Source organism: Salmo salar, chromosome 19, assembly GCF_965601325.2.
Source record: "Salmo salar chromosome 19, fSalSal1, whole genome shotgun sequence".
In the NCBI taxonomy this organism is placed as follows: Eukaryota; Metazoa; Chordata; class Actinopteri; order Salmoniformes; family Salmonidae; genus Salmo; species Salmo salar.
This window is the reverse complement of record NC_138309.1, coordinates 22,538,031-22,560,345: the sequence shown is the minus strand read 5'-3', so window position 1 is coordinate 22,560,345 and position 22,315 is coordinate 22,538,031. Positions and strand designations below refer to the sequence as shown.

General features: G+C 41.5%; 1 protein-coding gene across 1 annotated transcript in view; it reads left to right on the top strand.

Moving 5' to 3' along the window:
* LOC106578577 (cadherin-10) overlaps positions 1–22,315 on the top strand; it is a 71,094-nt gene that overhangs the window by 36,851 nt on the left and 11,928 nt on the right. The window contains exons 4-8 of the mRNA XM_014157565.3: positions 1,459–1,578; positions 5,007–5,174; positions 5,623–5,810; positions 12,457–12,716; positions 17,026–17,162. Of these exons, the coding sequence (XP_014013040.1) occupies positions 1,459–1,578; positions 5,007–5,174; positions 5,623–5,810; positions 12,457–12,716; positions 17,026–17,162 (873 nt within the window). The remainder of the gene's footprint in view (positions 1–1,458; positions 1,579–5,006; positions 5,175–5,622; positions 5,811–12,456; positions 12,717–17,025; positions 17,163–22,315) is intronic.

Below are 22,315 nucleotides of genomic sequence, written 5' to 3'. Positions count from 1 at the left end.
TGTAAAGGCAATATGCAACAATTTCAAAGATTTTATTAAGTTACAGTTCATATAAGAAAATCAGTCAATTGAAGTAAATTAATTAGCTCTTAATCTATGGATTTCACATGACTGTGTAGGGGCACAGCCACTTGAGTCGGGTTGGGTTCCCCATTAGATAGAAATACTCCCCCCCCACCTGAGTTTTGAACGACCCTCCCCCCTTTTGTTTCATGCTGGCTGAAGACACAGATGAAAGGGGAAACATTAGTATCTTCGCCAGAGATGAATATGGTTAACTTTTAATTATATTTCTTGACACCTCCAGTAAAATATTGGCATCAGTAGAGTAGTTATCTAGCTATATAAACCACGCTCCTTTGCAAACACGCCTTCTCCAATGTTGGATACAAGGCTGAACTTATTTAAATTATGTAACAGAATATCATGTTACCATTGGTGTATTAAAATAAGAGTTAAGGTGATGTTACCTTGTCCCCTTAATAATAATTGCAAGTGTTTGACATGGGGGATGGTAACACTAACTTTATGATCAAACCTGATCAATGTAGACGCAACAGTCATTTGCCATACGTTGATCTTGTTTCCTTCAAATATCATCCAATTTCATGAAAAACATGATTTTTGACTTCATGAGCTTTAAAGAATTACATTTTGATGACAATCTATTTACTTAGACTCTCACTTGGTGAAGACCACATGACTGAAAATGCATGAATCTAATAACAATCTCCCTGTCACTAGCAAACAGTCATGGGTGGTACAGGTAACAAAAATTCCCACAGTAGGCATCTTGGGAAGTATGCAAATAAGGCTTGAAACCCTATAGCAGAGGTATTAAATTCTCATCCTGGAGGGCCAAAACATCTCTAGTTTTGGATTGTTGTATGGTTCTTCAAAGAACCATCCCTTTTATGGTTCTTCAGAGACCCTAAAATGGTTCCCTTATGGCAGGGGTAATCAACTCATACCCTACGAGGTCCAGAGCCTGCTGGTTATCTGTTCTACCTGAACATTGCATTTACAGGGTGTCCCAGGTGCAAATAAGTCTCTGATTATAGGGGAACAATGACAAAAATGCAGTGGAACTGGCTTTGAGTTTGAGAACCCTATAGCATCGCTCTCAAGAACCGTATTTGATTGCAACTTGCACTTTTATTTTATTAGATTATTTTGGGATACTTTTTTTTGGTTGCTATATCTATACTGAAAAGAGCAATACATTGTGCATAATTCCCTGGGCAATGTTAACTGTGAAACATAAATTTCAATGCCTCAACTTCTGCCTCCCTTTGAGCTGGATCACATTTCAAATTAATTAATCAAATTTCATTGTGGTTATAATGACTATTATATGCATGTTAGTGCATTCCTAATAATTGCTCCATGTGTAATGAAATTGTATGGCTATGTGCATTATCTTGGATATGTGCATTATCTCTATCTTCTCCTCCACAGGCACGTCAGTTATACAAGTTACCGCGACAGATGCTGACGATCAAACATACGGGAACAGTGCCAAGCTTGTGTACAGTATTCTACAGGGTCAACCCTATTTCTCAGTGGATTCAGACAATGGTAAGATATTCCCAACAAGAAAAATGGGCACGCAAACACTTGAAATTAGGAATCTTGTGTGCATATTATCTTTCTACAAAAAGAGACTCAGCAGCACTCAGTATGGGGTGTTTTTTTGTGAATGAGAAGTGAGTTGAGGTGAATCAAAGGTTTCCTCTCGTCTGAATCAAGCAATGATATTTTATTTGTGGGGTAATGTCTGCCGTGAACTGTTGGTGTGGTGTAAATACAGTTGAAGTCGGAAGATTATATACACCTTAGCCAAATATATTTAAACTCAGTTTTTCAAAATTACTGACATTTAATCCTGGTAAAAAATCCATGTCTTAGGTCAGTTAGGATCACCACTTTATTTTAAGAATGTGAAATGTCAGAATAATAGTTGATAGAATTACTTATTTCAACTTTAATTTCTTTCATCACATTCCCAGTGGGTCAGAAGTTTACATACATTCAATTAGTATTGCCTTTAAATTGTTTAACTTGGGTCAAACGTTTCTGGTAGCCTTCCACAAGCTTCCCACAATAAACTGGGTGAATTTTGTCCCATTCCTCCTGACAGAGCTGGTGTAATTGAGTAAGGTTTGTAGGCCTCCTTGCTCGCACACAGTTCGCACAGTTCTGCCCATACATTTTCTATAGGATTGAGGTCAGGGCTTTGTGATGGCCACTCCAATACCTTGACTTTGTTGTCCTTAAGCCATTTTGCCACAACTTTGGAAGTATGCTTGGGGTCATTGTCCATTTGGAAGACCCATTTATGACCAAGTTTTAACTTCCTGACTGATGTCTTGAGATGTTGCTTCAATATATCCACAATTTTCCAGCCTCATGATGCCATCTATTTTGTGAAGTGCACCAGTGCTTCCTGCAGCAAAGCACCCCCACAACATGAGGCTGCCACCCCCATGCTTCATGGTTGGGATGGTGTTCTTCAGCTTGCAAGCGTCCCCCTTTTTCTCCAAACATAACGATGGTCATTATGGCCAAACAGTTATATTTTTGTTTCATCCGACCAGAGGACATTTCTCCAGAAAGTATGATCTTTGTCCGCACTTACAGTTGCAAACCATAGTCTGGCTTTTTATGGCAGTTTTGGAGCAGTGGCTTCTTCCTTGCTGAGCGGCATTTCAGGTTACCTTTTCCCTCCAGCATCTTCACAAGGTCCTTTGCTGTTGTTCTGGGATTGATTTGCACTTTTCGCACCAAAGTACGTTCATCTCTAGGAGACAGAATGCATCTCCTTCCTGAGTAGTATGACGTCTGCGTGGTCCCATGGTGTTTACACTTGCATACTATCGTTTGTACAGATGAACGTAGTACCTTAAGGCATTTGGAAATTGCTCCCAAAGGATTGACCAGACTTGTGGAGGTCTACAATTTTTTTGTAGTCTCCACGCTGATTTCTTTTGATTTTCCTATGATGTCAAGCAAAGAGGCACTGAGTTTGAAGGTAGGCTTTGAAATACATCCACGGGTACACCTCCAATTGACTCAAATGATGTCAATTACCCTATCAGAAGCTTGACATCATTTTCTGGAATTTTCAAGCTGTTTAAAGGCACAGTCAACTTAGTGTATGTAAACTTCTGACCCACTGGAATTGTGATACAGTGAAATATTCTGTCTGTAAACAATTGTTGGAAAAATTACTTGTCATGCACAAAGTAGATGTCCTAACCGACTTGCCAACACTATAGTTTGTTAACAAGACATTTGTGGAGTGGTTGAAAAATATGTTTTAATGACTCCAACATAATTATATGTAAACTTCCGACTTCAACTGTATACATTGGTGTTCAGCTTTTGATGCCTTCATTTGATAACTCAACAAGATTTGTAATATATTGCGCTCATACTGAATACTGGCAATACAGATTATTGTTTATTCTAAATAAAGTAGATCTTGTCCTTGTAAATTATTTTTAACTCATGTTAAAACCTCTCTGGGGTATGTGGGACGCTAGCGTCACACTATTCAATAGCCAGTGAAATAGCAGGGCGCCAATTTCAAAGCAACAAACATCTCATAATTCAAATTTCTCAAACATACAACTATTATATCCCATTTTAAAGATACACTTCTCGTTAATCCAACCACATTGTCCGATTTTCAAAAAGACTTTACGGCGAAAGCATAACATTAGATTATGTTAGGACAGCGCCTAGACAAGAAAAACCACACAGCCAATTTCCAAGCAAGGACAGGCGTCACAAAAAACAGAAATACAGCTAAAATTAATCACTAACCTTTGATGATCTTCATCAGATGGCACTCATAGGACTTCATGTTACACAATACATGTATGTTTTGCTCGATAAAGTTCATATTTATATCCAAAAACCCCATTTTACATTGGCGTGTAATGTTCAGAAATGTTTTGCCTCCCAAAACTTCCGGTGAATTAGCACATCAATTTACAGAAATACTCATCACAAACTTTGATAAAATATTCACCTGTTATTCAAAGAATTATAGATACACTTCTCCTTAATACAACTGCTGTGTCAGATTTCAAATACGCTTTACAGCGAAAGCACACTTTGTAATAATCTGAGTACGGCGCTCAGTCACAAAACCAAACCCGCCATTTTGTGGCGTTAACAAAACTCAGAAATAGCATTATAAATATTCACTTACCTTTGATGATCTTCATCGGAATGCACTCCCAGGAATCCCAGTTCCACAATAAGTGTTAATCTGTTTGTATAAAGTCCATCCTTAATGTCCAAATACCATCATTTTGTTCACGCGTTCAGTCGAGTAACCAAATCCACTGTGCTCGCGCAGTGAGTTCAGACGAAAAGCCAAAAAATGTATATTACAGTTCGTAGAAACATGTCAAACAATGTTTTTAATCATAAATCTTTCATAATATTCCAACCGGACGATTCCTTTGTCTTCAAAAAAGAAAAAGAACACAGCTAACACTCACATGAGTGCGTGCCACTGAGCTCATGTCATTTTCTCAGACATCTGACTCCATATGCTCTTATTCTCTCCCCATTCACAGTAGAAGCCTGAAACAATGTTCTAAGGACCGTTGACATTTAGTGGAAGCCTTAGGAAGTGCAAAATGTCCCCACAGACACTGTATATTGGATATGGAATCACTTGAAAAACTACAAACCTCAGATTTCCACAATTCCTGGTTGCATTTTTTCTCAGGTTTTTGCCTGCCATATGAGTTCTGTTATACTCACAGACATCATTCAAACAGTTTTAGAAACTTCAGAGTGTTTTCTATCCAAATCTACTAATAATATGCATATCTTAGCTTCTGGAACTGAGTAGCAGGCAGTTTACTCTGGGCACCTTCTTCATCCGGACGTCAAAATACTGCCCCCTACCCAAGAGAGGTTAAACCTGACCAATCATACACCTGTCGTACTTATATATACGGATAATAATCTATTTTCTTATTCAGGTACGATCAGGACAGCCCTGCCCAACATGGACAGGGAGACGAAGGAGAACTACCAGGTTGTGATCCAGGCTAAAGACATGGCTGGCCAGATGGGTGGACTATCAGGAACCACCACGGTCAGCATCACTCTCTCTGATGAGAACGACAGCCCACCCCGCTTCGCCAACCGTAAGACTCAATTCCGCTCTCCATGTTGACCTGTTTTTAATGAAGGCACACAATTCTGTACTGTACAGTACATGTATGTGCTTTATAACTCTGCAAAACTGTTTGAACCAAGTCAACAAAGGTTATTCTAGCTTGTAGGCCTATCAACAATATCTTGTGATCTCTGTCTACAGTCAATGTCAGATAGGGTTTTAAGACATAACCAATAAGCTTTTTTCTACCACTGTACTGAACCTTTAATTTCCGTTGAAAAGCAGATGTTGTTCTATGCACTGTATGTAGCGTATGGTTAGGACTGGCATCATAGTCCCAAAGAGAACCATCTGTACGAAATAATTATTTCTAAAGGAGTCCCACAACTAATGATAACATAGCCAATCATTCCCACACAAGGAAAATTGCATAAAAATGGCAGTGCTTAAATCATAGTTTTTCTTCATCTCCCCAGATACATTTCGTCTGAGCACTCTGGAGTCAGCTGAAGTAGGAGCTGCCATAGGTCGGATCAAGGCTAACGATGCGGATGTGGGGCGGAATGCTGAGATGCAGTATAGCATCGTCGACCGAGACGGACAGGACATATTCACCATCATCACTGATCAAAATACTCAGGAGGGCATTATCAGGGTGAAAAAGGTAGCCCCTAAACTCCTGAGTGCAACGCTCTCATGTTTTAATCGCCTATGATTCGCCACTGCTTCAAATCACAAGATACCACTTTGTGTGCAGACAGAGTGATCCTCTCTCTGAACTAAACCTGTCTTCTATTATTATCATCATCTTCATGAAAGTACTTGATTCTTTTCACTGTCAAGAGACCCTTATTCCTCCTTGGGATTTGAATAAAGAGTCAGACTTTTGAAATCCAGGTTTAGCTTTTCCTTTCTTAGCCAGGGCCATACTTTTCAGAGCCTCAGCAAATTATGCAAATTGAAGAACATAAGTGGTGCGTACGTACTGTATACACAGGCTCAGATGAAAAATTATAGGAGTCCTTCATATCTGAAAGTGCAATAAAGATTATATTCGAATTGACCACCAGTTATTGATACAGTACACTCTTAGTCATTTGTAATACATGTCATCCCAGATGTATTACTTTTAACACAATCACCGTGTTGGCACAACATGATGTGTCCATTTTTCAACACATTTTGTGTCAATTCCTGCAATGAATGTGTTAAAATCTGAAAACCATACAACACACCCTAGATGTGTTAATTGACCAATCACATTGTGGATCCGAAGTCAACATGCATCTACTCTCTTAGAACAGATGTATTAAAAACGCCACAAGTTGTTATTATTTAACACATCTCTGTGTAGTTAGGGACGACGTGTTCCTTTTAACACAGTCACTGTGTTGTCACATTTAACATGTTGTGTACATTTTTCAACACAATGATTATGTTAAAAGTAATGTGACATCCCTAACTGTACACACGGAGGTGTAAAAACATGTTTGTTTTTTTACAGACAGTGCATTCGGAAAGTATTCCGACCCCTTGACTTTTTTCCACATTTTGTTATGTTACAGCCTTATTCTAAAATAGATGAGAAGAATGCATGTTTTAATCCATGTATGAACAATACCCCATAATGACAAAGCAAAAACAGGTTTTTAGAAATGTTTGCTAATTTTCTATAAATAAACAACTAAAATTTCACATTTACGTAAGTATTCAGACCCTTTACTCAGTACTTTGTTGAAGCACCTTTGGCAGCGATTACAGCCTTGAGTCTTCTTGGGTATGGCCCTACAAGCTTGGCACACCTGTATTTGGGGAGTTTCGCTCATTCTTCTCTGCAGATCCTCTCAAGCTCTGTCAGGTTGGTTGGGGAGCGTCATTGGACAGCTATTTTCAGGTCTCTCCAGAGATGTTCGATCGTGTTCGGGCTCTGGCTGGACCACTTAAGGGCATTCAGAGACTTGTCCCAAAATCACTCCTGCATTGTCTTGGATGTGTGCTTAGGGTCATTGTCCTGTTGGAAGGTGAACATTGGCCCCAGTCTGAGGTCCTGAGTGCTCTGGAGCAGGTTTCCATCAATGATCTCTCTGTACTTTGCTCCGTTCATCTTTCCCTCGATCCTGACTAGTCTCCCAGTCCCTGCTGCTAAAAAACGTCCCCACAGCATGACGCTGCCACCACCATGCTTCACCATAGGGATGGTGCCAGGTTTCCTCCAGACGTGCCGCTTGGCATTCAGGCCACAGAGTTCAATCTTAGTTTCATCAGACCAGAGAATCTTTTTTCTTATGATCTCAGAGTCCTTTAGGTGTCTTTTGGCAAACCCCAAGTGGGCTATCATGTGCCCTTTACTGAGGAGTGACTTCCGTCTGGCCACTCTACCATAAAGGACTGATTGGTGGAGTGCTGCAGAGATTGTTGTTCTTCTGGAAGGTTCTCCCATCTCCACAGAGGAACTCTGGAGCTCTGTCAGAGTGACCAACGTACTTCTACCATAGAACATTTAAACTGGTAAAACTCTTCCACTCATGGGTGGCCAAAAATAACTTACTGAAAAATATTGGAGGCGTGGCTTAGTGCGGGCGTGGCTTTCAGTGCACTACTTTTGTGAGAGAAAACAAAAGGTTTCCCAAGCTGCAGAGGGCTTTATTTGTCCACTAATACACTATATATACACAAAGGTATGTGGACACCCCTTCAAATTGGTGGATTCAGCTATTTTAGCCACACCCATTGCTGACAGGTGTATAAAATCGAGCACACAGTCATGCAATCTCCAGAGACAAACATTGTCAGTAGAATGGTCTGGTTAATGAAGAGCTCAGTGACTTTCAGCGTGGCACCGTCATAGGATGCCACCTTTCCAACAAGTCAGTTTGTAACATTTCTGCACTGCTAGAGCTTGCCCAGTCAACTGTAAGTGCTGTTGTTATGAAGTGGAAACGTCTAGGATCAACAACGGCTCAGCCGCAAAGTGGTAGGCCGCACAAGTGTGTGTGTGTGTGTGTGTGTGAAGTGCTAAAGCGTGTAGCGCATAAAAATCGTCTGTAACACTCACTACAGAGTTCCAAACTGCCTCTGGAAGCAACGTCAGCACAAGCACTGTTCGTTGGGAGATTCATGAAATAGGTTTCCTTGGCCGAGCAGGCTGGAGATAAAATGTATGACAATGTAATGAGACAGACACTTTTTACATATTTTTTATTTTTTTATTTTTATTTAACCTTTATTTAACTAGGCAAGTCAGTTAAGAACAAATTCTTATTTACAATGACGGACGACACTGGTCCAATTGTGCTCCGCCCTATGGGACTCCCAATCACAACTGGATCTGATAAAGGCTGGAATCGAACCAGGGACTGTAGTGATGCCTCTTGCACCGAGATGCAGTGCCTTACGCTTCGAACACACCGACAGCGTCATTGCGCAAAATAGCACCATCTGGATATGTATGCAACAAAAGTTTCACCTTCACCAACATTCACCTTCTGCTACCATTTCTGTCAAGCCGTCTATGCATACAATTTCACGCAAACTTTCGATAAATCCAACGTATGCACCACACCGAACACACTGCAACTGCCTCGGCAACTCAATGCTGCAAGGGAAACGCAGCGTTTCATTGGAAATGAATGTAATTCTGGTGTACCAAAATGCAATGTCAGTGTGTTCGAAGCATTAGACCACTGCGCCACTCGGGAGCCCATCATAACATTCAAATAGACTTATACCTAAATGGCACCCAATCAAATCAAAAAATATCCTGAAAACAGGATACGTCGAAGTAAAATGGTCAATATTTAATGGATAATCAGGCTACTCACAACTGCTCTCCAGGAGTTTCACCCCGTGGGCTAAATTGTCATGATCATTGGTTTCTAGTTTGTTTCCGTCAATTGTTGTTGATCTGACACAGCGAGGAAAAAAATGACTTCTGCATTTCCCGCTATGTAAACACATGAGAAATAGGCTCAGGATAACTTCTGATGTACAGTAGCTGGGTAGCTGATATTCAGAGCTTAAACAGCCAAATTGATTCGTCACAGGAATCAACATCAACATCTTTTGGACGTCTTTTTTTGGTCCTGTCGAAACTAGCTGTCTTTTTTTGGTCCAGTCTGGACCAGCCTTGATTTGACCGAAACATAAACGTCTATGTTTAGTTCAGATTTGGTCCAAACAGATAAATGACATCTTTTCAACTTTCATTCAGAACCGAAAATGTACATGTTAACATCCGGAAAATACATATTTTCTACTTCAATTCAGAACCAAAAATGAACCTGATTTCAACGTCTGGAAAAGACGTCTTTTTTCGACTTTCATTCAAAACGTAAATTGAACCGAACTTCAATTTCGGGAAAATACATATTTTAGAAATCTTTTGAACGTAATTTTGCTTACTGAGACTTTTCTTGTTTTGCAAGGTACAGCAATATTTTTGTCTCGCCTACGGCGGCACCTTGTCCTAGAGATATTTACACGGTTATCAAAATGTCACACGGGTTAGCCTACACGAAACAGAGCCTTTATTTTAAGTGTTTCTAAAATCCCCTATGGGAAAAATGTATGGTTGAAAAACGATTGGAACCGTTTCATTGTTTGACCGCAAAGTTTTATGGGTATTATGACTCGTACTGTGGTACTCTATATTGGTCCATTAAAACAGGAGTTGTAAAGGTCCAGTGCCCTTTTGTGAATAACTTAGTTTCTTTTTGTATTATTATTTATTTTAGGGGGTGCACCAGCACCCCTACTTCGCATTGCTATGGAATGAAAGCCAGGGTTTGAAACATTATGAGGAGACTACCTAAACCATTTAAACTTGAACACCCGGTAACGGGTGCAAAAACGGGTGCAAAAAAATCTAAGTGATTGGATTAGTCTAGAAAAAGAAATGTAATTTATCTTCATATCTGCAGTGTGATTGGTCAATAATCTAACACATCTAGGGTGTTGTCACGACTGTCTGAAGAATGGGACCAAGGCGCAGCGTGTGTATCGTTCCACATTTTATTAAAACTGTGAAACTATGCAAGACATACAAAACAACAAACTGTGACGAAGTGGTGCAACATACACTTAGTCAAAATAATCTCCCACAAAACCTAGTGGGAAAAACAACAACTTAAATATGATCCCCAATTAGAGACAACGATTACCAGCTGCCTCTAATTGGAGATCATCCCAATAAACAACATAGAAATACAGAAACTAGAACCCCACATAGAAATACATAAACTAGACAAATCCCCCAACATAGAAAAAAGAAACTAGAACCAACATTGACATAAATAAACTAGACAAAACCCCCCGTCACGCCCTGACCTACTCTACCATAGAAAATAAATGCTTTCTATGGTCAGTACGTGACTGGTGTGTTGTATGGTTTTCAGCTTTTACACATTAATTGCAGGAATTGACACAATATTTTAAAACATTTACACAAATCATGTTGTGTCAACGTAACACATGTGTTGTCCCGAACTCGACACAAGGATGTGTTAAAAAGAGAACACATTTTCTAAGACTGTAGGCCTTGAGAATGAACAATATACAGCTATAGTGTAGAGTTTAAATAGATTTTTATTTGGATTAATGGACATACACAAAATGGAATGGAAATAAAATGTAATGGACATACACAAATTAGTCAAAATTGGTGAAGTGAAATTTAAAAAACGAACTTAAAACCCCCCAAAAAATCCGGAAAACTGGTGCGTGCATGTGAATTCACCCCCTTTGCTATGAAGCCCCTAAATAAGATCTGGTGCAACCAATTACCTTCAGAAGTCACATAAGTAGTTCAAAAAAGTCTAAATGTGTGCAATATAAGTGTCACATGATCTGTCACAGGATCTCAGTATATATACACCTGTTCTGAAAGGCCCCAGAGTCTGCAATACCACTAAGCAAGTGGCACCATAAAGACCAAGGAGCTCTCCAAACAGGTCAGGGACAAAGTTGTGGAGAAATACAGATCAGGGTTGGGTTATAAAAAAAATATCAGAAACTTTTTGAACATCCCACAGAGCACCATTAAACCCATTGTTAAAAAAATTGAAAGAATATGGCACCACAACAAACCTGCCAAGAGAGGGCCTCCCACCAAAACTGCCAGATCAAGCAAGGAGGGCATTAATCAGAGAGGCAACAAAGAGACCAAAGACAACCCTGAAGGAGCTGCAAAGCTCCACAGCGGAAATTGGAGTATCTGTCCATAGGACCACTTTAAACCATACACTCCACAGAGCTGGACTTTACGGAACAGTGGCTAGGAATAAAGCCATTGTTTAAGAAAAAAACAAGCAAACATGTTTGGTGTGTGCCAAAAGGCGAGTGGGAGACTCCCCAAACATATGGAAGGTACTCTGATCAAATGAGACTAAAATGTAGCTTTTTGGCCATCAAGGAAAACACTATTTCTGGCACAAACCCATCACCTTCCATCACCCTGAGAACACCATCCCCACAGTGAAGCATGGTGGTGGCAGCATCATGCTGTGGGGATGTTTTTCATCTGCAGGAACAGGGAAACTGGTCAGAATTGAAGGAATGATGGATGTCACTAAATACAGGGACATTCTTGAGGGAAACCTGTTTCAGTCTTCCAAAGATTTGAGACTGGGACGGAGGTTCACCTTCCAGCAGGACAGTGACCCTAAGCATACTGCTAAAGCAACACTCGAGTGGTTTAAGGGGAACATCTAAATGTCTTGGAATGGCCTAGTCAAAGCCCGACCTCAATCCAATTGAAAATTTGTGGTATGATTTAAAGATTGCTGTACACCAGCAGACATATCCAGCTTGAAGGAGCTGGAGCAGTTTTGCCTTGACGAATGGGCAAAATTCCCAGTGGCTAGATGTGCCAAGCTTATAGAGACATGCCCCAAGAGACTTGCAGCTGTAATTGCTGCAAAAGGTGGCTCTACAAAGTATTGACTTTTGGAGGGTGAATAGTTATGTACGTTTCAGTTTTTTTGTTTTATTTCTTGTTTGTTTCACAATAAAAAATATTTTGCATCTTCAAAGAGGTAGGCATGTTGTGTAAATCAAATGATACAAAACCCCCTAAAACTATTTTAATTCCAGGTTGTAAGGCAACAAAAAATGCCAAGGGGGGTGAATACTTACGCAAGCCACTGTAGGTGGGGAGCTCCACTATATTTTACTCATTTTTACTTCAACCAAAAATCCACCAAGTTTATCAATTAAACTATCAACCTACAGTTATGAAAGGACATACATTTAGGATAGTATATTTATTCTATTTAATAATTATTGATCATGTATCTGTTTCATTTTCTTCATAGCAACTGGATTACGAGAGAAAAAAGACATTCTCATTTAAAGTGGAGGTGACCAACACCTATCTGGACCCCAGGTTCATGTACAGTCCCAACCCTCCATTCAAAGATGACGCCATGGTGAGGGTGACAATAGAGGATGTGGACGAGCCGCCAGTGTTCAGCAGGAACCCTTACATCATCGAGGTGCATGAGGATACAGCCGCTGGTAGCTTTGTTGGTGTGGTGTCAGCCAAGGACCTCGATGCTGACAACAACCCAGTCAAGTAAGTGATCATGTGACAAGGGTCACGCTGCTTGCTTAACAGTACAAAGCTAACAAGTCAATGGCACATGTGGAGGAATGTCATGCTGAGGAGCGAGGTTACTAATCCAACTCGGTTCCATATAGTATACTGAACTAATCTGTATCAGCAACTTTTTATATATGCTGTTCATTCAGAGGATTAAGTTTACATACAGCTTAGCCAAATACATTTAAACTCAGTTTTTCAAAATTCCTGACATTTAATCCTTGTAAAAATTCCCTGTCTTAGGTCAGTTAGGATCACCACTTTATTTTGAGAATGTTAAATGTCAGAATAATAGGAGAGAATTATTTATTTCAGCTTTTATTTCTTTCATCACATTCCCAGTGGATCAGAAGTTTACATACTCAATTAGTATTTGGTAGCTTTGCCTTTAAATTGTTTAACTTGGGACAAACGTTTTGGGTAGCCTTCCACAAGCTTCCCACAATAAGTTGGGTGAATTTTGGCCCATTCCTCCTGACAGAGCCGGTGTAACTGAGTCATGTTTGTTGGCCTCTTTCCTCGCACACGCTTTTTCAGTTCTGCCCACACATTTTCTATAGGATTGATGTCAGGACTTTGTGATGGCCACTCCAACACCTTGACTTTGTTGTCCTTAAGCCATTTTGCCACAACTTTGGAAGTATGCTTGGGGTCATTGTCCATTTGGAAGACCCATTTGTGACCAAGCTTTAACTTCCTGACTGATGTCTTGAGATGTTGCTTCAATATATCCACATACATTTATTTCCTCATGAAGCCATCTATTTTGTGAAGTGCACCTGACCCTCCTACAGCAAAGCACCCCCCACAACATGAGGCTGCCACCCACGTGCTTCACAGTTGGGATGGTGTTCTTCGGCTTGCAAGCCTCCCCCTTTGTCCTCCAAACATAACAATGTTTATTATGGCCAAACAGTAATATTTTTGTTTAATCCGACCAGAGGACATTTTTCCAAAAAGTATGATCTTTGTCCCCATGTGCAGTTGCAAACCGTAGTCTGACTTTTTTATGGCGGTTTTGGAGCAGTGCCTTCTTCCTTGCTGAGCGGCCTTTCAGGTAATGTCAATATAAGACTCGTTTTACTGTGGATATAGATACTTTTGTACGTGTTTCCTCCAGCATCTTCAGAAGGTCCTTTGCCGTTGTTCTGGGATTGATTTCCACTTTTCGCACCAAAGTACGTTTATCTCTAGGAGACAGAACGCGTCTCCTTCCTGAGCGGTAAGATGACTGCGTGGTCCCATGGTGTTTATACTTGCATACTATTGTTTTTACAGATGAACGTGGTACCTTCAGTCATTTGGAAATTGCTCCCAATTTTTTTATTTTGAGGTCTTGACTGATTTATTTTGATTTTTCCATGATGTCAAGCAAAGAGGGACTGAGTTTGAAGGTAGACCTTGAAATACATTGACAGGTACACCTCCAATTGACTCAAATTATGTCTATTAGGTTATCAGAAGCTTCTAAAGCCATTACATAATTTTCTGGAATTTTCCAAGCTGTTTAAAGGCACAGTCAACTTAGTGTATGTACACTTCTGACCCACTGGAATTGTTATACAGTGAATTATAAGTGAAATAATCTGTCTGTTAACAATTGTTGGAAAAATGACTTGTGTCATGCACAAAATAGATGTCCTAACCGAATTGCCAAAACTATATTTTGTTAAAAAGAAATGTGTGGAGTGGTTGAAAAATTTGTTTTAATGACTCCAACCTAAGTGTATGTAATCTCCTGACTTCAACTGTATTTGAAAATCCTATTCATTGACTACTGCTCAGCGTTTAACACCATAGTGCCCACAAAGCTCATCACTAAGCTAAGGACCCTGGGACTAAACACCCCCCTCTGCAACTGGATCCTGGACTTCCTGACGGGCCACCCCAGGTGGTAAGGATAGGCAACAACACATCTGCCACGCTGATCATCAACACTGGGGCCCCTCAGGGGTGCATGCTTATTCCCCTCCTGTACTCCCTGTTCACCCACAACTGCAGTGTGGTGCCAGGACAACAACCTCTCCCTTAATGTGAGCAAGACAAAGAAGCTGATCGTGGACTACAGGAAAAGGAGGGCTGAACAGACCCCCATTAACATCGACAGGGTTGCAGCGGGTCGAGAGTTTCAAGTTCCTTGGTGTCCACATCACCATCAAACTATCATGGTCCAACCCCACCAAGACACTTGTGAAGAGAGCACGACAACACCTTTTCCCCCTCAGGAGACTGAAAAGATTTGGCATGGGTCCCCAGATCCTCAAAAAGGTCTACAGATACACCATTGAGAGCATCCTGACCCGTTGCATCACCACTTGGTATGGTAACTGCTCGGCACCCGACTGTAAGGCGCTACAGAGGGTAGTGCGAATGGCCCAGTACATCACTGGGGCCAAGCTTCCTGCCATCCAGGACATATATATACTAGCCGGTGTCATAGGAAGGCACAAAAAATTGTCAAAGACTCCAGTTTCCCAAGTCATAGACTGTTCTCTCCGCTACCGCATGACAAGCGGTACTGGAGCACCAAGTCTAGGACCAAAAGGCTCCTTAACAGCTTCTACCCCCAAGCCATAAGACTGCTGAACAATTAATCAAATGGCCACCCAGACTATTTACATTGACACCCCCCCCCCCCCCCCCCCTTTGTTTTTACACTGCTGCTACGCACTGTTAATTATCTATGCATAGTGACTTAACCCCTACCTACTTGTACAAATTACATCGACTAACGTGTAACCCCACACATTGACTCTGTACCTCCTGTGTATAGCCTCGTTGCTTTTTACTTTAGTTTATTTAGTAAATATTTTCCTAACTCTATTTCTTGAACTGCATTGTTGTTTAAGGATTTGTAAATAAGCATTTCACAGTAAGGTCTAATCCTATTGTATTTGGCGCATGTGACAAATAAAATTAGATTTCATCCTTTTTTGCATTCACTCTCTTGCACTGACTATGCATACTCACTGGATTCTACCCACACATTCACATAAACTTACACTGACACTTCAAAACACACACACACACACACACACACACACACACACACACACACACACACACACACACACACACACACACACACACACACACACACACACACACACACACACACACACACACACACACACACACACACACACATCAAAATGATTCCCCACAGACACTCACATACACTGCTGCTACTCTATTTATTATCTATCCTAATTGCCTAGTTATTTTCCCCCTACCTATATGTACATAGTAACTTGTACCCCTGCACATCGATTCTGTACCGGTACTACTTGTATATAGCCTTGTTATTGTTATCTATTGTGTTAGCTTTTGTATTTTCTACTTTTCGTACTTTTTTACTTTGCATTGTTGGGAAAAGGGCTCTTAAGTAGATTCGATGTTCTGCTGCTGAATAAAGCCGTTTGAGGTCATTTGATTGTTTTATGACCTAATGGATGGTTATGGTGTAAGAATAAACACAGCAAGAGAAACAAATGATTATTGGTGTGGTATCAAGTCTATAACAACAATTCAAAGTTTCCTCTAATAAGGTTTTTTTGGGGGTGGAAATATGGTTCACTTGGATAAATCTAATCCATCCGTGTATCCGAGTGTCAGTGTGGAGTGAGGGAGAGAGGAAGGGAGGTTGGAAGAAAAGCAAATTATTCATCGGTCCCTCCTGGTGATTTCCCAGCGGAAGTTTGTGGCACTGTGAAGAGAATACAGACACTGTTTATATCCACATAATTATGTAAACTAGCCCAGTGCGGTAGCGGCACAAAGTCAAACTGAAAGAGCCTCATTTGCTCTATCGATTCACACTGCTCTGTTCTGCCATTCCACACATATGGTGCCTGTCTGTGTATTTTTCTGTCTGTGTATCTGTCTCCAACATGGAGACAACCCTGTCTCTGCTTGTGCGGCATGGGAGGATTGTGTTGCAAATTATGAAATGTCAGTGGAATATGTAAGTTGACAGTGATAAATGAGACAGCAGTATATGAGGATTCATAATTTCCTGACAAAGGAAACAGAAGGAGAGGAATGATATGTACTGTGGGGACCAAAAATGTGTGATTTGTAATTTATTTTCTCATAGAGTCGTGTGTTATTATGCTCTAATGTAATGGATCACAAGAAACAGGGACAGCCTTGTGCAAATAGCCTACTGTCTGGGGAAATAAATAATGTCCAGATTCTTTCATTTGATTGTGTAAATGATGCGTATATAACTAATATTGATATTTTTACACAATCAAAATTATGTATTTGTATTACTCTGCAGATACTCCATTGACCGCCATACCGATCTGGAGAGACTATTCAACATTGATTCTGTAAATGGCACCATTACAACACTGAAAGCCCTCGACAGGGAGATGTCCAAATGGCATAACATCTCTGTTGTTGCAACTGAAATAAGTAAGATTATAATCCCTTTTCTTTACCTTGTTTTGCAAAAAATGTCTATGCATGTGTCAGGCAGCCGAGGGGTATATGTAATGTAGCCGAACTACGCCAACTAGGTGTGGTTATAAGCCCAAGGAACTCAGATAAATTAGAATAAGACAACAAGACATCCGCAGCCAAGTAGCGTGCTCTAAAACACAGAGAAAACTGTCCAGCGCCTTGTTCCACAGATACGTGCACTCTGGCACGAGTGTGCAAAATTGGCAAAAGTTTTAAATGTATAAAATCAAGAAAGAAAAAAGTTAAAAACAAGGGCATCTGCGCAATATGCAAATAACACCACATAACTAATATTAGCCGCTATAGCTAACCAACCGAGCCCAGCAGCAAATCCTGCGAGGGCCCGTAGCCAGCATTATAATCGGTTCATCTTCCACTACATAAAATAGACAGTCTACTTACAATCTTCCTAGGTAGCTGGCTTCAGCTGATCGGACCAGGATGTGTGTAGTTTGCCTTGATACAAAAGTGCTGCTACGCTTCAGGATGGCTGGCTTGGTCAATCGGGGGTCGGCTCCGAGTAATATCCAAGGCTTTTTGCTCCACTCGTTCCACATCCGCATATATCCGGTCACAACCAGGTCGGACAACCCCTGTCCCAGCCCAATAGGTCCACATGGGCAGCGACCACAGTTTCGGTTGGCTCAAAGAGTCGCTTATCAGACCCAATTGTCCAATGGGATTCTCATTAGGAAGTTCAGTGTTCATGGCAGGAGCGAGTATTTGGAAGAAAACTAAAATAAACATGCAAATACAATGTCATGGATTAATCAATGTTTCAGGCAATCGTGTAGGATAATCAGTCTGCAACAATGTGAGTCTTTCTAATTCCACTGTAAATCAAAGTGTATTGTTCACAGCAGCGTGTCATCCCCGCAAACTTGAATGTAGCCAGTCCCTGTCACATGCCATGTCTTGGTCTCTATAGTGAGCTTGTGGTTGTGTCACGTCCTGACCAGCAGAGGGAGGTATTCTATTAGTTTTGGTCAGGACGTGGCAGGTTTTTTGTGTGTTAAGTGTTGTATTGGTGATTAGGACTCCCAATTGAAGGCAGGTGTGTTGAGTTGCCTTTGATTGGGAGTCCTATATAGGAGTGTGTGTTTTTCTTTGGGGTTGTGGGTAGTTGTTTTTGCACTGCGTTAGTTAGCCTGCAAAACTGTTGCTGTCTTGTTTATTGTTTTTTGCCTGTGGATGCTTTACTTGAGTTGATTAAAAAACTATGAGTATCCACATACCCGCTGCGCCTTGGTCCATTTCTGAAGACAGCTGTTACAGGTTGTCCAAGGTTAGCCCGAGCAGGGGCCGGGTTATAACATCTGCTTCATCTGGCCTATGGGGCTCAGCAGCAGGGACAACATAAAAAAAACATTGAATGGGGGGTCTACTCCAGCCTCTGCCTCAACTATGGGTGTAGGTTCCTGTTCAGGTGCTCACCCTGTCCCTTCCTCTTCCTGTCTCGCACCCACACCTGCTCACTTGGAAGTAGAGATAAAGCTTGTATTTTGCAGTCATAGTACTTATTGTGTTGCTCAGCTGGGTCCCCCATTTTCTTTTTGACTAAGTCATAATCAAAAGGTCAGCCTTTGGTGATGGTCCCTAACCCACCCATTGGGGTTGAGCTTTGGCTGAGGGGGATCTACGCCTAACCCAACAGCTACTGTGAGTGTTAAGTGGCAACCAAACATGAATACCCTGGGACATGCACAGCGTTGTAGGCTTGCAATAGCTTGGGATGTGCTCTGGCCACCTACTCTGCTTCTCTGCCTCTAAAGTGTGCAACAATGTTTTGTTCATTCGCTCTACCCTGTCATTCCCTGCTGGATTGTATTTGGTTGTACTACTCTTAGAAATGTCATACATTTCACAGACTTGAGGCTTCTTCAGGATGGCTGGCATCAAAGCTGACAAAAAAATGTGGGCTCATATCAGAGTGGAAATGGGAGGGGCAACAAAAATGTCTCGACTACATGGGACCATACTGCTCCGACTTTGGTTTTTGCTGTCTGAGCACGAGTAGGGACAGCCCATGTATATCAGGTAAACATGTCAATCATGACCAAGATGTTTTGATAAGTGTCTAGGGGCCTACTGAGGGAAGGGAAGTCTAGGGCAACCACTTCCAGGGGGAAGGACGCTGGAATGGGGATTAAGGGGGGCCCTGGCATCTACTCTGTCTTTCTGCAGGCTACAGACAACGCATCCAGAGGGGAAACCCCATACCTCCTCCTCCATCTGTGGCCAGTAGAAGTGTCACCGAATGCTGAACAAAGTCTGCTCCACTCATGGTTCAGCGGTTACATGGTACTTCCTCCACACCTCTCTGCACCTAGAAGCTCGGCAGACAATCTGGGATAGAATGCTCATGGGTGTTAGTCAATTACTTCATGGCACATCACATCTTAACAGATCTCTAGTTTCCTCTGTTGTTGGAACAGACATTTTACTTTTTGGGGCATAGCCCTCCTCTCTAGGCTCCCTGGAATCAATCCCATTCCAACATACCACTTGACTGTCTGAACATCAGGGTCAACTGCTTGTCAGGTTTTTCAGTCATCACACGGTAGCTCAGAGTTCTCCTGTGGACCTCGTGCCGCCACAGCATTGGTTAGATTCATGCCGGCCAGCATGCAGCTGCTCACATTTCCTGTGGGCAAGGAGACTGGAGGGAACCTAGACAGGACCTCAGCATTGGTGTTCTCTTATGCAGAACGACACTTCTCAGTGAAAGCAATGGAGGGGAGTTGGGCAACCCACCTTTGCTCCACGGCACCTAGCCGGGCAGTCTGTAGTTGGGCAACTGGGTTATTATCTGTAAAAACAGTTAAATTAATACCCTTCAGGTAGTCCCGAAATTTCTCTGTGATGGCCCACTTCAAGGCCCAGAGTTCTAACTTGAAAGAGCTGTAGTTGGGTGCAGGCTGCAACTAGTGTAGGCTATCACATGCTCACAGCCGTCTTGCATTTGAGTTAGGACTGCCCCAAGCCCGTGGTTACTTGCATCAGTATAAACTACAAAGGGTAGGAAAGAAATCTACATAAGCCAAGACTGGGGCCTGGGTTACGGCTGCCTTCAGCGGCTCAAACGAGGATTGACAGGCTGGCGACCAATTGACCTTATTGGTCCCTGACCTCTTGTCAGCAGGAATGCCAATCAATAGTGCATTCAAGGAGCGTGCAATCTTAGCAAATCCTGATACAAAATGTCTGTGGTACCCCACTAGGCCTAGGAAAGCCCTGACTTGTTTGACCGTGGTCAAGGTGGCCCAGTCAGTAACAGAATAAATATTGTCTGTCTACCACGTGCCTCAGGAAGTTTATCTGCTGTTGAAGAAGATTACACTTGTTAGGTTGCAGCTTCAGTCCATGTCTCTAAAGATTTTCAAAGACCTCGTCAAGGTGCTGCAAGTGGGATGAGAAGTCCAAAGTGCAGACAATGATCTCATCAAGACTAAAAGGGACTCTTTGATCTGCCCACTGAGACATTGTTTTAGCAATGGTTGGAAGGTGGCAGGTGCATTATCTGCTGGCCAGGTCTAGGGTCGTGAAGGTTTGCTGAGTGTGGTGAGTCGCCTCAACTCTGGGAAAGGGAAAAGCATCCTTGTGAGTCACAAAGTTCAATGTACTTCAACCTCTATGGGCTAGGTGGGACGCTTGCGTCCCACCTACGTAACAGCCACTGCCAGCCTGTGGCGCGATTTTCAAAACCTTAAAAATCCTATTACTTCAATTTCTCAAACATATGACTATTTTACAGCCATTTAAAGACAAGACTCTCGTTAATCTAACCACACTGTCCGATTTCAAAAAGGCTTTACAACGAAAGCAAAACATTAGATTATGTCAGCAGAGTACCAAGCCAGAAATAATCAGACACCCATTTTTCAAGCCAGCATATAATGTCACCAAAACCCAGAAGACAGCTAAATGCAGCACTCACCTTTGATGATCTTCATCAGATGACAACCCTAGGACATTATGTTATACAATACATGCATGTTTTGTTCAATCAAGTTCATATTTATATCAAAAACCAGCTTTTTACATTAGCATGTGACGTTCACAACTAGCATACCCCCCGCAAACTTCCGGGGAATTCGCTAACATTTTACTAAATTACTCACGATAAACGTTCACAAAAAGCATAACAATTATTTTAAGAATTATAGATACAGACCTCCTCTATGCACTCGATATGTCCGATTTTAAAATAGCTTTTTGGTGAAAGCACATTTTGCAATATTCTAAGTACATAGCCCAGGCATCACGGGCTCGCTATTTAGACACCCGGCAAGTTTAGCACTCACCATAATCATATTTACTATTATAAAAGTTTGATTACCTTTTGTTGTCTTCGTCAGAATGCACACCCAGGACTGCTACTTCAATAACAAATGTTGGTTTGGTCCAAAATAATCCATCGTTATATCCGAATAGCGGCGTTTTGTTCGTGCGTTCCAGACACTATCCGAAATAGTAAAGAAGTGTCGCGCGCATGGCGCAATTCGTGACAATAAAATTCTAAATATTCCATTACCGTACTTCGAAGCATGTCAACCGCTGTTTAAAATCAATTTTTACGACATTTTTCTCGTAGAAAAGCGATAATATTCCGACAGGGAATCTCCTTTTCGGCAAACAGAGGAAAAAATCCCAAAGGCTGGGGCGGTCGGGGTCACGCGCATAAGCCCAGTGTCCCTTGATCGGCCACTTGAGAAAGGCGATAATGTGTTTCAGCCTGGGGCTGGAATGACGACATTCTGTTTTTTCCCGGGCTCTGAGTGCCTATGGACGACGTGGGAAGTGTCACGTTAGAGCAGAGATCCTTAGTAAATGATAGAGATGGAAAAGAAGTTCAAGAAATGGTCAGACAGGCCACTTCCTGTAAAGGAATCTCTCAGGTTTTGACCTGCCATTTGAGTTCTGTTATACTCACAGACACCATTCAAACAGTTTTAGAAAATTTAGGGTGTTTTCTATCCATATGTAATAAGTATATGCATATTCTAGTTACTGGGTAGGAGTGGTAACCAGATTAAATCGGGTATGTTTTTTATCCAGCCGTGTCAATACTGCCCCCTAGCCCTAACAGGTTAACATTAAAAAAA